Below are 13,618 nucleotides of genomic sequence, written 5' to 3'. Positions count from 1 at the left end.
CTGCAAAACAGTAAGTGCTTTAAAAGGGTGAGGGGCCTAAAAGTTTTGCTAAAGGTTACCCAGCCCACAATTAGCAAAATTAGTATGAAAATCTCAGCTTTACCCCTCAATTCACTGTCTGGATCACCCCTGTGCCAAAGTCAGCCATGAGGCATTGCCCAGAATGAAGATTTTTTTACCAGAACAAGGTGATTCTGGTCTCATACCTGGTGGGGCCTTGTGCCCCTGCAGGCTCTGCACCTTTTCCCCGATGCCGTCAGTGGAAGGGCTGATAAACTCCTCCTGAGGTGGCTCCGAGTGGAGTCCAGCCTCTTTCATCTTCAGAACAGTGAAGGGGGTAACAAAATTGTAAGCCAGGGCCATGGACTTGGCTTTCTCCATCAATTTGTCCTTCTCCTGAATGTCATCACTCTTCAGCCGCAAGTTGAGCAGTTCCTTGATGGTGAGGTAACTCCAGGCCCTCTCAATGTAATTATTGTCACCTTTGCCATCCTCCAGGCCGGGGACACCCCTGATGTCATTTCTGCTGGGCAGGTCAATAGCCACATCTGTTTTGAGCAGGATGTACTTCTTGGAATTGCTGGCAGTCACCTCCACATGGAGCTTATCCGAGGTGCGGTTGATGAGTTTGCCGGCAATGATAATTTCAGAGCCATTGAAGTAGTTGGGGAAGAAGTTCTGGGTGACCTGCTCCACATCATCTTCAGGGTAATCAACACGGATGTCAGAGAGAAGGGGAGTTCCTATTTCATCATAGAACCTTAAAGCAAGACACATTTTTCACTGTTGGCACTGTGTGAACACACTCTTGTACTGGTACAGCGACAAGGACACAGGTTATCTAAAATGGCTCCTAAGTCATTCAGGGCAGTTTGAGCCATCAGAAACCAAATTTAACTACCATGTCCACTCTAACTTGGCCTAGAAAAACAGGGTGGGAGGGTCTCTGCCTTTAGGGCTTTTCAAAATCTGAGTGGACAAAGCCCTTAAAGTCCTCACCTAAATTTGAAGTTAGCTCTTCTCAGAACAGGAAGGCTGAACTACACAATCTCCAGAGGTCTCTGTCAACCAAAAATATTTCTGCCTCATTTTAGTGTTCACTGTTCCTTAGGTACCTAAACAGAATCTCTTAATTATGTTCAGAACCATCCCAGCATGGCCTGGCAGGCACCTCCCTTCCACTGTGGTTCCAGATCTCTGCAAGGAGATATTTGTGACCACTTAAAAGTGAATTATTGGCTTCCAAGATTCACAGAAAGCACTCCAGTTATTTAAAAATGTACTTAGACAAGATGCTGTAACCCACAGGTCTCTAGCGGTGTTACACATGGTATTCCAGGGCCAGAAACTGTAAGGCCAAAATCTTAAGTCCACCAAAGCTGAAGAGATTCCAAACCAGAGCTCCTGAATCTCTGAAAGACCCCTAGATTGGGTTGGTCAGTGTAGGACAGGCAGGAATACAGTTTTATGAGGGCCAACAGAGAAAGAAAATCAAGAAGGAATCTCACCATGGCCCCCATAAATGATTCCAAGGAATGACATAAATGACATTTCCAAGGAATGGAGGAATTCTAGCTGCTATGTACAGGCACCCTGGCACAAGACAGCTCACTTCCTCATGGCTGATTTTCTGTTGGAGCAAGGCATGGCTTTCCTGAAACCAGGGAGGTTACCCCTTTAATACCTTGTTAACGTGACCAACCACACTCGTGAGAACACCTTGCACCAGACAGCCAAGAAAACCTTCCCAAGGCTCAAAGCCCAAGTTTACAGTACTGTGTTTTCCCTACAGCAATGTGCTTTTGAAGGTTCCTCCCAAGCTGCTCCAAGAATACCACATTTCCCATTCAGATGCCAAACTGCTCATCTCTTGGCAAGCCATTTGAGTTTAATTTGGTAAATAAACAAAGAATTGGCCTCAGCCCTTTTTCTAGTTCAAGCTGCATTTATTTGACACATCTGGTTAAACAGACTGTCTGGAAGCTAAAGTCACAGTTTCTGCTTTATTCTCCCTCCAAGGGAACCCAAAGCCTGAATTGGTTGACTTTCTTTTAAAGTCTGTCTGAGCACTCATTGTCTTTCATGCAGAGACCTCACCAGATTTAAAAACACGACTAAATTAAACTTGAGCACTCTCTAAAATAACTTCTGAGCTGTAACAAATGGTGGAGATACACAACCTGTCTTAGAGTACAATTCAAGGAAGTATCTGTATAAAAATATAACCCACTGAGCATTAAAAAAAAAAATTAAATTGGCACCCATTTAGGTTTTCCCTTCAACTGAGGTTTGAATTGGCCTCCAGCAGTGATTGTGCTTTTCTGTATAAATTTGGCACCAGGTGCCAAATGGGTTTGCCATGACTGAGCTTGATAAACAGGGAGCTGTTCATCAGAGAGAGGCGTTTGAACAAGCACTTGCAGCACTGGGCTCCTGCAGCCCAATCCATCAGAACATCCTCTCTCTGCCAGGGAATGCCACTTGCTATCCAAAATACATGTCCTGGGGAGGAAATTACATGTGTGGAGTGACAGATGGATCTATAGAATTTCGTTTCAAAGGAATTCTTGTCCATGTTTTACTGGTTTGCCACAGAAGGCAAAGCCCTGGTGGAAAGTGCTTGGATTTATTGCTCCAGAGGAGTTAGGCATGAGCCAGGAGAGAGGTAACTCAATAACTGTCTTTTTTTGGTTTCTGTGGTTAAAACACTAACATTTTGGGAGTGAAAGCCAAGAATTTTATTTGGAAACATTGACACATTGCTAAACATTTTGGTCAGAGATGTGGTCACACATCTTTCTGCTGTTCCTTACCAGGAACTGATACTTACCCTTGGACTACAGCTCCCTTATCACAGAAGAGGAACACAATCTCTGGTCCTACTGAAGCATGAGGATTTCAGGAAATTTATGAGGAGTTTGGGTCACAAAAAATAATGGAAATGAATGGTCACAAAGAATGAGGAAATTAATGACTATAATGGTTATCCCAGGAATGATCTTAGTGTGTTATTCTAAGTCAAATATTTCAGATCTCGGGCAAAATGTTATAATTTTCAAAAAATAAAGAAATAATTTTTTTTGCTCCAAATTGGAATCTTCATTCCCGATCCCCTCCATGCTGTTTATGTTGTTGATTTGATGTATGAAATGCATCCTCTCCTCCTACCATCTCCCTGTGAGGAGTTGGGACCTCAGCTGTGCCCCCCAGCTCAGTGGGTTTACATGTCCTAAACAATGATCTGAATTAGGGAAACAAATGCCTTGTTCTGAGGGGCTGGGAGCTCCAGTACATCTCAGGGGATCTGATAAGAGAAAGGGAATTTTTGGGTAGCCATTCAGAATATCTGATCGTACTCTGGCTCTCCCAGCCAGAGCTGAGTCTCAGGGAAACTCCAATTTCTCACCATATCTCATTAGAGGATTTTCCATCCCAAAATGCTTTCCCAGAGAACCCAAAGAACAAAAAAAGCAGAACAAACCCCTTGAGGTGGCTGGCTGCATCCTCATCCTCCTGGAAAAGCCTCGTCATGCCGCAGTTCTCCAGTGCCATCCTCTCCAGCAGCTTGTGGTCCACATCGTTGCCAATGCCAATGGTGAAGAGGCAGAATTTATCCCTGATGGCCTCCTTGGTGTTGCTGAGGATTTTGGAGGACTGAGTTTCCCCCACAGTCGGCCTCCCATCCGTGAGGAAGATGATCAGGGACACGCTCCTGGCGTCGATGTCGTTCTGAGCAATGTAATCATTCAGCAGCTTTGCCCCAGTCTGCAGAGCCCCATTGATATTAGTCCCTGGGAAGGTACCAGAATGATTAAAGATCATTTCTCCTGCTAAGAGTGGTGTGAATCATTTCCCTGAGCTCCCTTCAGTGAGGTGACAGCTTCTCTGGACATCAGGATGTCCCTTTTCTCCACATGAAGTTGCTCTAGCCTTTGAATTCAGTTCAGCTCTTTTACTCAGAATGAGTTTGGCACAGCTGTTTATGGTCTTATGAATTGAATTATGAATTTCACTTTGTCATGTGGAATTGCTGTTGAATGTCTCAATGTACAACAATCAGCCTGGTAAACAGTCATACTATGTCTGGCTGGTACAAACAAAAATTGTTAAACTTAATTACAGGACTCTCCCAGATTATATCTGAACTAGGAAATGTTCTGCTAATTTTTTTTCTGAAGGGCACCACACTTGGAGTCAGGAAAAAAACCTTCAAATTGGAAAACAAGTGGATAGGCTCCTTCTTCACACCCCAGGGGATAAAAAGTTTAAAGGGAAGAGCTTGGTTAGCTGAGGAGTGTGTTTGCACAGAACAACTGGGTAGCGAAGAATAAAACTGCCTGAAGTGGTATGGGAGGGAGAAAACAAAGTAAATGAGAGAACAGATGCACATTGGAATAGGCATTAAAAGGATCCAAGCCCACTGTGTGTTAAAAAAAAAAAAAAAAGGAAAACAGGAAAATGAGTACAAGTATTCCCTTTCTCCATGTATTTCTAGTCAAAGCACAGAGGGATTGGCTGCGGGACCTTGGCAAAATCAGCACATTGGGGTTAAAAACAGCTCTTGGGAAACAAAGCAGGTGAAATGGGTTAAGAGCCATACACAGCTGACTCTGGGGGTCTGGAAAGGGAGATCTAGGAAGGTTATCAACAGGATGTGATGGAAAGTCAGCACAAACCTAGAAACTCAGTGTGCACACCTCCAGTGTGTGGCAGCAAGACAAGGAACAGGAAAGCAGCAAAGGATTCTGAAAAGTCCTCAAAATCCTGACTGTCTTCTGCAAAATGGTTCTCAACCAAAAAACATACACCCAAATATTCTAACTCTCTCAGTCCCCAAGCAGATCCAAAATTTCAGGAAGTACTTTTTCCCCAAAACCAGAGGAAAACCATGTCATGTAGCAGAGTGTTTAATTTATACTCAGTTGTATCATAGAACTACCAAGCACTGAAAACTGCCTTTTGCCACATGCTCAGGTAATTAGCAGCAGGATTTTTCTCCCGTTTCTTTGGTCTGTAAGTACAACACAGGGGTGTAACCACACCATGTTCTTTGTGTGTGTTCATGTTCAGTGGGAGATACTCAAGGAATAGCACCTTTATAGGGAAAACAGAGTTAGCCAAGCCTGAAAAAGACCTGAAGTACCTGTGGTGGAGAATCACTGTGGAGAATCACAGTCAATAATTTCCTTTTACTTTTGTTCTCTGGCAGGTTCATGGCAAACCCAGCTGGTTCCTGCACACCTCTCCTGGCACTTCAGGAGTAAAAGGCTTTGTTCTCTGAGTTTTGTCCCAATTACTATTGGTAATTGTTTAACTGGGCAGGTCCCTTCACCACTTCCTAAGCAATTCCTCTCACAGCACAAGCAGCACAGCCAACCATCCTGTTTGCTGTGTTTTTCCATCAGAGGTTTCCTCTGCTAGGAGTGGTCCCTGCTCAGGGGCAGCCATGGGAAGGCCCTCCCTGACCTTCAGCCAGCTGTGACCACTTCCATGGGGAAGGGTTTGAAAAGGTCATTCTGCAGCTCTCTGGGCACAGATGCTGGAATATGTTTGATTGCAAACCTCACTGTAGTTGGAGATTTTTTATGCTACTGTCCATAGCCTCACAGGAGACCTATGAATCAAATTAAAACTCACACCTGCACTCTGCCACTGCTCTGGGGTTTTCTCTGCCCACCTCCCTCCAGGCAACAAGGCACAAGCAAAAAGGGCTGAGAAATTCTTAAAATATGATTTTGGTAGAGACAAGAGGACAGTACTGGGTGAGAAGCTAAATCCTGCAGAATGTAATCCCACATCCCACAGTGTGTGCTCCATCCCTGGGATTTCCAGCCCAGACAAAACCATGAGCCTGCTTTCACAGAGCCTTTCAGAAACTGCACAATACTGGCACTGTGTGTCTTTTGCCAGGGTATATTTTCATCTGTGTCCTCAAGAAATAACCTTGGAGGCTTTCCCATTCTGAGGGTGTCGCCAGATAAGCGAGAGAATGGAATCAAATTTGGTTTAATGAGTGTATGGAATCACAGACTAATTTTGGTTGGAAAGAACATTTAAAGTCCAACTTGTCCAAACCCCCTGCAATGGGCAGGGTCTGAGGAAACCTTCCCACAATGTGTGTTAATAAAGAACACATAACCCTGAGTGGAGATGAAGGGACCCCCTTGTCCCACGACCTAAATCCCAATGTCTTTGTATTCCATATGCTCCAGGACCACATTCCCCACTCTTTGTTCTGTTGTAGTTAATTGGATGGCACAGTTAATCCCATCTGTATCTCTGATCATACCTCCAGTGGGTGACATGTTATGGATGTACTTTTTGGCATCCCTGATGTTATTTGGAGTAACTGGCACCAGCCTGTCCTGCTGCCAGACCTTGATTCGGTTGGAAAAGCCAATGATATTGAAGTGGTCTTCAGGCCTTAGGTCCTGGAGAATTGTGAAGAGAGCTTCTTTGGTCTAGAAAGAGAAAAGAGAGCAGCTATTGGTTTCTCTGGGTCTGGGTTGAAGGCACTTGAGATGGCAGTTCATGTTCAGACTCAAATGTTTATTATTTCTTATCAGTAAAACAGTCTCGCTGCTGTGAGTTCTGCAGCTTTTTATTAGAAGGCACAAAATGGCAACAATCTCTTGTTACAAGGGCTTTTAAGACTGAACTATCCAATTAAGAACTGACACCTGGATTATTTTCCTTTTTAACTCAACAACTGATCCCAAAGAGCTGCAACTCTTCTGCCCAATTACAAAATGCCACCCAAACCCATGGAGAAGAAGGAAGAAGAAGCATGAAGAAGAAACCCAGGATGACACCCTGTGCCCTTCCATCTCCAACATACTAAAAATACCAAAACCTAAATTTCTTACCAAGTGATGCACCCACACTACTCTCTATAATCTATTTCACACTTTTGTGGATTTCAGTCCATCTTGAAGTCTAGGAAACTTTCTCCATGGATGAGGGTCACAGTCAGTGCTCCCCTGAGGGTCAGGGCACCCCAGAGCAGACACAGAAATATTCCCAGTGCCCTGGGTTTCCACAAGCAGCAGACAGAGCTGTCAGTGTTTTAGGGGGCAAGAATTTAGTTTCAAGATGTTTACTGATCTTTTAGATATTTCTACACTGCCATTTTGGCTGATGAAGAATATTGGGATGTCCTTCCCTATCTCAAGGCCTGATCTCTGTGGTGCCAGGGGCTGGGCAAATGTGAGATGAAAAACAACTCTTGCCCAAAAGGTCTTGTGAGGCACATCTAGACCTAACTAAGCTTAAAAATCAGGCACCACAATTGGGATAAAAGCTCTCAATGACTGGGAGAACCATGTTCTGAATTAAGGGATAGTGAATAATAATGACTAATAACAAAAACCTCATAGAGTGTGTCTAACACCCTCTAGCCTGGCAGTAAGCTGCAAGTGTCATATACTTAAAACAGGTTACTTATAAGTTAAAAAACCAGCAAACATGTCAAAGGATGCACATTCTCTGCTCATAATTAGGATACTATTTGCTACAGTTAAACTCTAATGAATAATTTCAGCAATTAATAAATGTTTAGGTCAATATATTCAAAAAAAGTCCTGCCTAGTCACTGTAGATTCTCCCTGCCAGTCAGTTTTGTCCCAGGCACATTGTTTTTAATCAATATGCCAACTGTTCATCATCCTCTGTAAACACAGGCAACCAGGGTGAGGAAAGCTGGTCACAAGATGAGTCTTAGCAAAGGAAGTTAAGGATCCTGGGTTCTGGGAAAGCCAGACCACTGAGGAAAAGGCAAGAGGAAGACTGCAGAGGTGTCCAGCTCCCCTCAGTGAGACCAGCTTGGATTTAGCAGCCATGCAGCTGTGTTCACATGGAGACAGACTTCAGCTGAGTAAGACTCAAGAGAAGTTACCCAAAAGCAGCCTCTGTCCATGCAAACATACCCTATATTTGGATGCAAAACACATGGGAGGAATATGAGGCAATATCTGGGCAGAGGAATCAGCAGATTCTCAGCTCAGCCCCTTCTTGGCCTCCATTCAGCCTTCAAATTCCAAGGAAAGCTATGCAAGAAATAATATTGTGGGCTCACCAGCATTTAAAGTTTCCTCTCATGCCTGTCAGGAAAATACATGAAGGGCTTGTCCAGAAGAAATGCAGGAGTAATCAGCAGTGCTGGAAACCACATCAGCCTAGGCCTGATGTTGCTATGCAAAGACAGTTTGGAAAAGGGCTCAAAGGACTGATCAAGCTGTGTCATCAACATATCCCCCTGGATTCTGCATGGCAGATGATGATGATGCAATGATGCAAACAAACCTAATCCTCACAGCTGGTGCCTTGGCTCCCAGTCCACCTGGAATTAAGGGGAATATTTCCCATAGCTTCAAACATTCTGGAGCCAGGTCTGGAGACTCTCCCTGCCTGTTTCTGTCCTCTGTACAAATAATTTTTGCTCTGCAGGGATCTCAGGCTTAATCCCTCCACTTGCTTAGCTGGAACATTCCTCCACGTCCCATCATTGTTTCAGAGACAAGAATATTAAAGCAAGTGCTGGTGGAAGAGATTCTTTCAAAGAGAAGAGGAGATTCCCATCAGGTTCATGTCATGATGTGCACCAAATAAACCTGCACAAAGGTGAATTCCTGCACCAAACATGGAGGCTGCCTCCAGTCTAACAGTCCACAGAAAATGGAAAAGTTGGGCAAAATAATCAGCTATTTGAAGAAGAAGGGGAGGTTTTACCCTCTCTCATCTGCTCTTTTACACCACCATTTTTATAGTAAAAATGCTTCAGATAATGCATGACATCATCCTTCAGAGACACTATCCATCAATATCCCATTTTACAGAGAGAAAAACCAGGCTGCTTTTCTAATTATGTCAAGGTCAGAAAGTGAGAGGTTCCCAAAACCTGGGGTTCCCAGTCCTCAGTTCAGTCAGCCAAACCATCCCACATGCACAGGCAGCAATCACACAGTAGAGAAAAGGACTCTTGGATTTATTCCATTATAACAAGGCTGGCCCAAGTATTTGTCCCTCAAAAAATGGATCAAAATAAGCAGAAAGTGAAAATGGAGACCCTTCTATCCTGTGTGTGAGCAGGCCTCAGTGCCAAGCTCTGCTGAGGGAACTTTAGGCAGGGTGTTAGAGCAAGGAGCAATGAGACCACAACAACTCCCTACATACACATCCCCCCTCCACCCCACAAAGGAGAGGAAAAGAGGCTCCTAGAGGCAATGATTTCAAGAAAAACTCCCCAAATCTCATTATCTACATTACAGCTCTGATTATAATTAACACTGCTTGACCTCTCCCATTACAAAACCCCTCTCTTTAGGTTTTTTTCCAATTCTGTGAAACTGCACTTTTCTCAGAGGGATTTATTGGGCCCAAATAAGCTCTGCTGTTTCTGAGAACAAGGCAGGAGGAGAAATAATCTTGCTTTGGCCTACTTGCAGAGAGGCTGCATCTCACTTCCCTTGTGCTCACAAATTCCTTTTGACGTTCTTGCCTGTGTTCAGCCAAAAGAAAAGGAAAGGAAAAAGTAAAACAACACAGAGCAGAAGTAGCTGGGTGTACACAGCATCCAAGCTAGAATTGCAGAGAGGATCAGGAGGGAACTGAAACACACATTCCCAGGAAACCCAGCACTTCCCCACACCCTCAAACAGGGGCCAAATGTGGGGCTGGGACCATCTCTCTCTCCCCTTCTTTCATTTCCTCTTTGCTTTTTGTCTCATTTTCGTCACTCCGTGCAGTTTGAGTCAATTTTTCCCAGGAAAAAAACTTCTGCCATATTTTAATGGATATGCACTGACAGCCTGGATTCTGGCATCTGTATCCTGTGCTTGCCTCTGCAGCTTAAATGAAAACCTTTGAATTTATGTGACATGCACACAAACATATGTACAAGTGTGCGTGTGTGCACATGGGTTTGCTCCAAAGCAAACAGAATGAGGGAGGCCATGTAGTTCATTCTCCTGCAGCTTCTACTCCATCGTCAGCACAAAAAATAAAGAGTGGGATTCAGCTTTGCCAACTCAGTCATCAGAAAGCTGGGCATCACATCTAATCCTGCTCAGGGCAGGGGAAGCCACCTCCAGGGAATAATCCATCCCATCTGTTTTGGACAGATTTTAGGATGGGCTGAGTCACTGTCTGGAAGTGCCTGTCTCCAGACAAGCAGAGAAGGTGGGACTCACCTCAACAGCTAATCCTGTCCCATCCTGAGCATTCTGACTCTTGCTGGAGCCAAAAGGAGCTGAACTGTCTCTCCAGCTCTCCCAGAGTGCTCTGAATCCCCTGCCTCTTCCTATTTCCATCTCTCTTCCAGGTGTGTCCTAAAGACCGCACTCCTGATGGGGTGGAGCAACATGCTTTGAAACCTACCAGCCTTCCTCACCCTCTAATGGTTCATGAGAGAGATGTGCCTTCCCCCAGAGTGCTGGATATGATTCAGCAGCTGGCAGGCAAAAACAGCTTTTAATAAGGAGAATATCTTGATAAAAGTGCACTGGTTGAAATCCTGTAGGACTCAGCCATGGACAAGTGCAGTTGGTGCCCAGCCCTCTCCTCCCATCTCCACCAGAGCCCAGGCAAGGCTCTGCAAAACTCTTGTGGCTGCAGCTTCAGCTGGGATTCAGGTTTCTGATCCTGTCCTTGCAAGGCCACAGCTGGAATTTCTCCTGGCTCCAAGGAGCCAAAGGCTGTGGCTGCCATGGGATTCCCAAACTGCTCTGCTGCCAATGGGGTCCTTGCAGTCCCACTCCCACCTGGCCCCACTGAGTCATTCCACTGAAACTGCTGCCTAAGAGCAGAAAATGACCCATTTCTACCCTGCTGTGCACATGACACTGGTTCATTTTGGAGATAAGCTGGACCCACTCACACTGAGGAAAAAGAGTTTAGGGGTCCAGTGCCTCTGTGCCAGGTGCTGCAAGGTGAAATATTTTTCCCAACATGTTTGCCTGGGGAGATGCATTTGGAGCAAGGATTAAAGCAGAGGATGGCAAGAAGTAACAACACAGAACAGCTGAATAAAAGTCCTTTGTTGCCGTTTGGGAATAGTTTGTACATGTCAGAGTCAGGTTTTAAATGAGTGTTTAAAACAGGATAACTTGGTGGGGGGAGATTCCTCCATTTCCCTCAAATTATCATGGATAAAACTGAGGTGAGAGATGGAGACTGAATTGCCACTGCATTTGAGATGTAGAATTGTGCTGCTGAATGAGCTGCCAACACAGCTGGGACTGAACCAGCCACCTCCAGGGCTAGGAAATTTCACCCCCAAACCTGGAGCAGCACAGCCCTGGTCTACAGCTGGGGACAGGTGATGTGACCATGACTGCCAGGGAGTGAGCACAGCTCATGTCTGTGCTTTGTGAATGATGAGAGGAGGGAGAAGAGGAGCTCACACTGCCTAAATTATTGATGTGCAAACAATGTCTGCTCAAGCCTACAAGGCCAGAGACAAGCCAGCTCCCAGCCACCACTCTGACCTTCCTTGTCACTTCTGCACTGACATCTGGACATCCAATATTGTATTTTTGGGGTGCCCCAATGATGAATCTGACTCCATGTTCTCAGAAGGCTAATTTATTATTTTATGAAACTCTATTATATTAAAGAATACTAAACCAAACTATACAGAAGGGATACTTACAAGAGGCTAAAAAGCTAATAATGAAAACTCGTGACTCTTTCCAGAGTCCTGACACAGCTTGGCCCTGATTGGCCAAAGAGTGAAAACTACTCACACCAGAAATCCAATGGAATAATCACCTGTAGGTAAACAATTTCCAAACACATTCCACATGAGCACAACACAGGAGAAGCAAATGAGATAAGAATTGTTTTCCTTTTTATCTGAGGCTTCTCGGCTTCACAGGAGAAAAATCCTGGGCAAAGGGATTTTTCAGAGAATGTGAATACCACATTGCAACACAGCTGCTGCCTGCCTGGTTCTTGCCTTGCTGCAGGCCCTGTATCACAGCCAAGGTGATTCAGAGCTGTACCAGCCCCAGCAGAAAGAGCAGAATCCCTCAGCTACACTTGAGTTTGGCTGTGATTTGTCACCCTTGTACTCAGCCCTTGGAGTTAGCTCTGACAGACCTCATCTTGCTTAAACACTGGTGGAGCAGTGGGAAGATACACACACTTATGTGAAAGCTGAGAGTTTTCAGCTTTTTTGGGGGTCAAAGATGTGCCTCAGAGACATCTGGGATGATGTCAGACCATCTGGGCACCTTTGAGGAGGAATCTGACATTTCTTTCACAGTCCCTTGTTTGTCTGGGGAGCAGGGCGAGGGTGAGGCCTTGGCTACCCCGGGAGCTGTGCAGCTCACAGGGACACAATGTGTGGTTGTTAGGAGCTGTGGCACTGCCAGACACTGGCCCTGCTGGCCAGCAAGGGGAGAATTCAAGCACCTCATTAAAATGCATATCCCAAGCCCACGTATTCACACTTTCCATTGCCTTAGGAGCACTTCTAAGTGTTTCATCCAGCCACCCTCGCAGCAGCTGGGCAGCAGGACTCCATCACCAGTGGCACAGCCTCTCCCAGCTCAGCCAGCACCAGGGAACTGCCTGGGCTTGGGATCAGCCAGTCTGAGAGCACTGCTAGCAGAGAGGAAAGCATTCCCAACCACTGCCTTTGGAAAACAGGACCCACTGACAGGAGGAGATGCACAAGAACAGCCTGCAGAGAGCAGCCTATAGAGAGCAGACCTGAGGCCAACTGCATCCATGTGCTAAAAGAGCTCACAACTAAAGACAAAATTTACCACCTTTTGTCCTTTCAGATCCCTTGTGAGAAAGCAAATTTGCCAAGAAAGGAGCTAAGGCACAAGATGTAAGCTCAGAGGGAATTAGGAAGCCATAGCTCTGTCCAGGAATGAGTCTGAGAGTGCAACAGCGCAGGGAAGGGCTCAGAAATGAGATCTCCTACAGCAAAAAGGAGAAAAGTACAAGTGAAGATATGGTTTGTCAAAAGATTGCAAGGCAATACAGGGAGAAAAACCAAAAGAGCTCCTTCTTCCTCCTTCAATATCCTCTTTCCCTTTCCAAACATGCAGAGGCAGCTGATTAAAAGGTCCTGAGCTGGGTTTCAAACAGCAACAACCAAAGCTCATCAATGTCCCCATGGTCTGTCAGAAGGATTAATTAGTGCTGTGACTTAAGGAAAGGCTGCCATCACAGTCACACCTGAAATGGTGCAAACATGGCCAGACAAGGCTGCCCTAGGTTTGGTTTGGGTCCAGAGCCAGGGGAATGCAGTGGGAGCACCACAGCCACATTACAGGGAGCAGGCAGAGCAAAGGTTTGGGCAGTGCTGTTCTGCTGAGGTTGGAAGCCACATCATGTGAGTTTTGCTTTCCTCTGTGTCCCAGTGTCCTTTCTGCCCACATAATGCTGCTCACACATCACCTGCCAGTGTGACAGTGTTCACAGGGTCCCAGGATGAGGGAAGAGACGAGGATCTGACTCCATGTTTCAGAAGGCTGATTTATTATCTTATTATATATATTACATTAAAACTATACTGAAAGAATAGAAGAAAGGATTTCATCAGAAGGCTGGCTAAGAATAGATAAAGAAAGAATGAAAAACAAAGGCTTGTGTCTTGGACTCTCTG

The 13,618-nt window shown here is 45.2% G+C and overlaps 1 protein-coding gene across 1 annotated transcript in view; it reads right to left on the bottom strand.

Annotated features, from left to right (window-relative positions):
- ITIH5 (inter-alpha-trypsin inhibitor heavy chain 5) overlaps window positions 1-13,618 on the bottom strand; it is a 48,361-nt gene that overhangs the window by 4,810 nt on the left and 29,933 nt on the right. The window contains exons 8-10 of the mRNA XM_058804854.1: window positions 6,290-6,461; window positions 3,482-3,791; window positions 207-760 (exon numbers count right to left, since the gene is read on the bottom strand). Of these exons, the coding sequence (XP_058660837.1) occupies window positions 207-760; window positions 3,482-3,791; window positions 6,290-6,461 (1,036 nt within the window). The remainder of the gene's footprint in view (window positions 1-206; window positions 761-3,481; window positions 3,792-6,289; window positions 6,462-13,618) is intronic.

The sequence above is a fragment of the Ammospiza caudacuta genome, chromosome 5 (genome assembly GCF_027887145.1).
Source record: "Ammospiza caudacuta isolate bAmmCau1 chromosome 5, bAmmCau1.pri, whole genome shotgun sequence".
Classification (NCBI taxonomy): Eukaryota; Metazoa; Chordata; class Aves; order Passeriformes; family Passerellidae; genus Ammospiza; species Ammospiza caudacuta.
The sequence above is the reverse complement of the archived record's forward strand: the minus strand, read 5'-3'. Positions and strand labels throughout refer to the sequence as shown.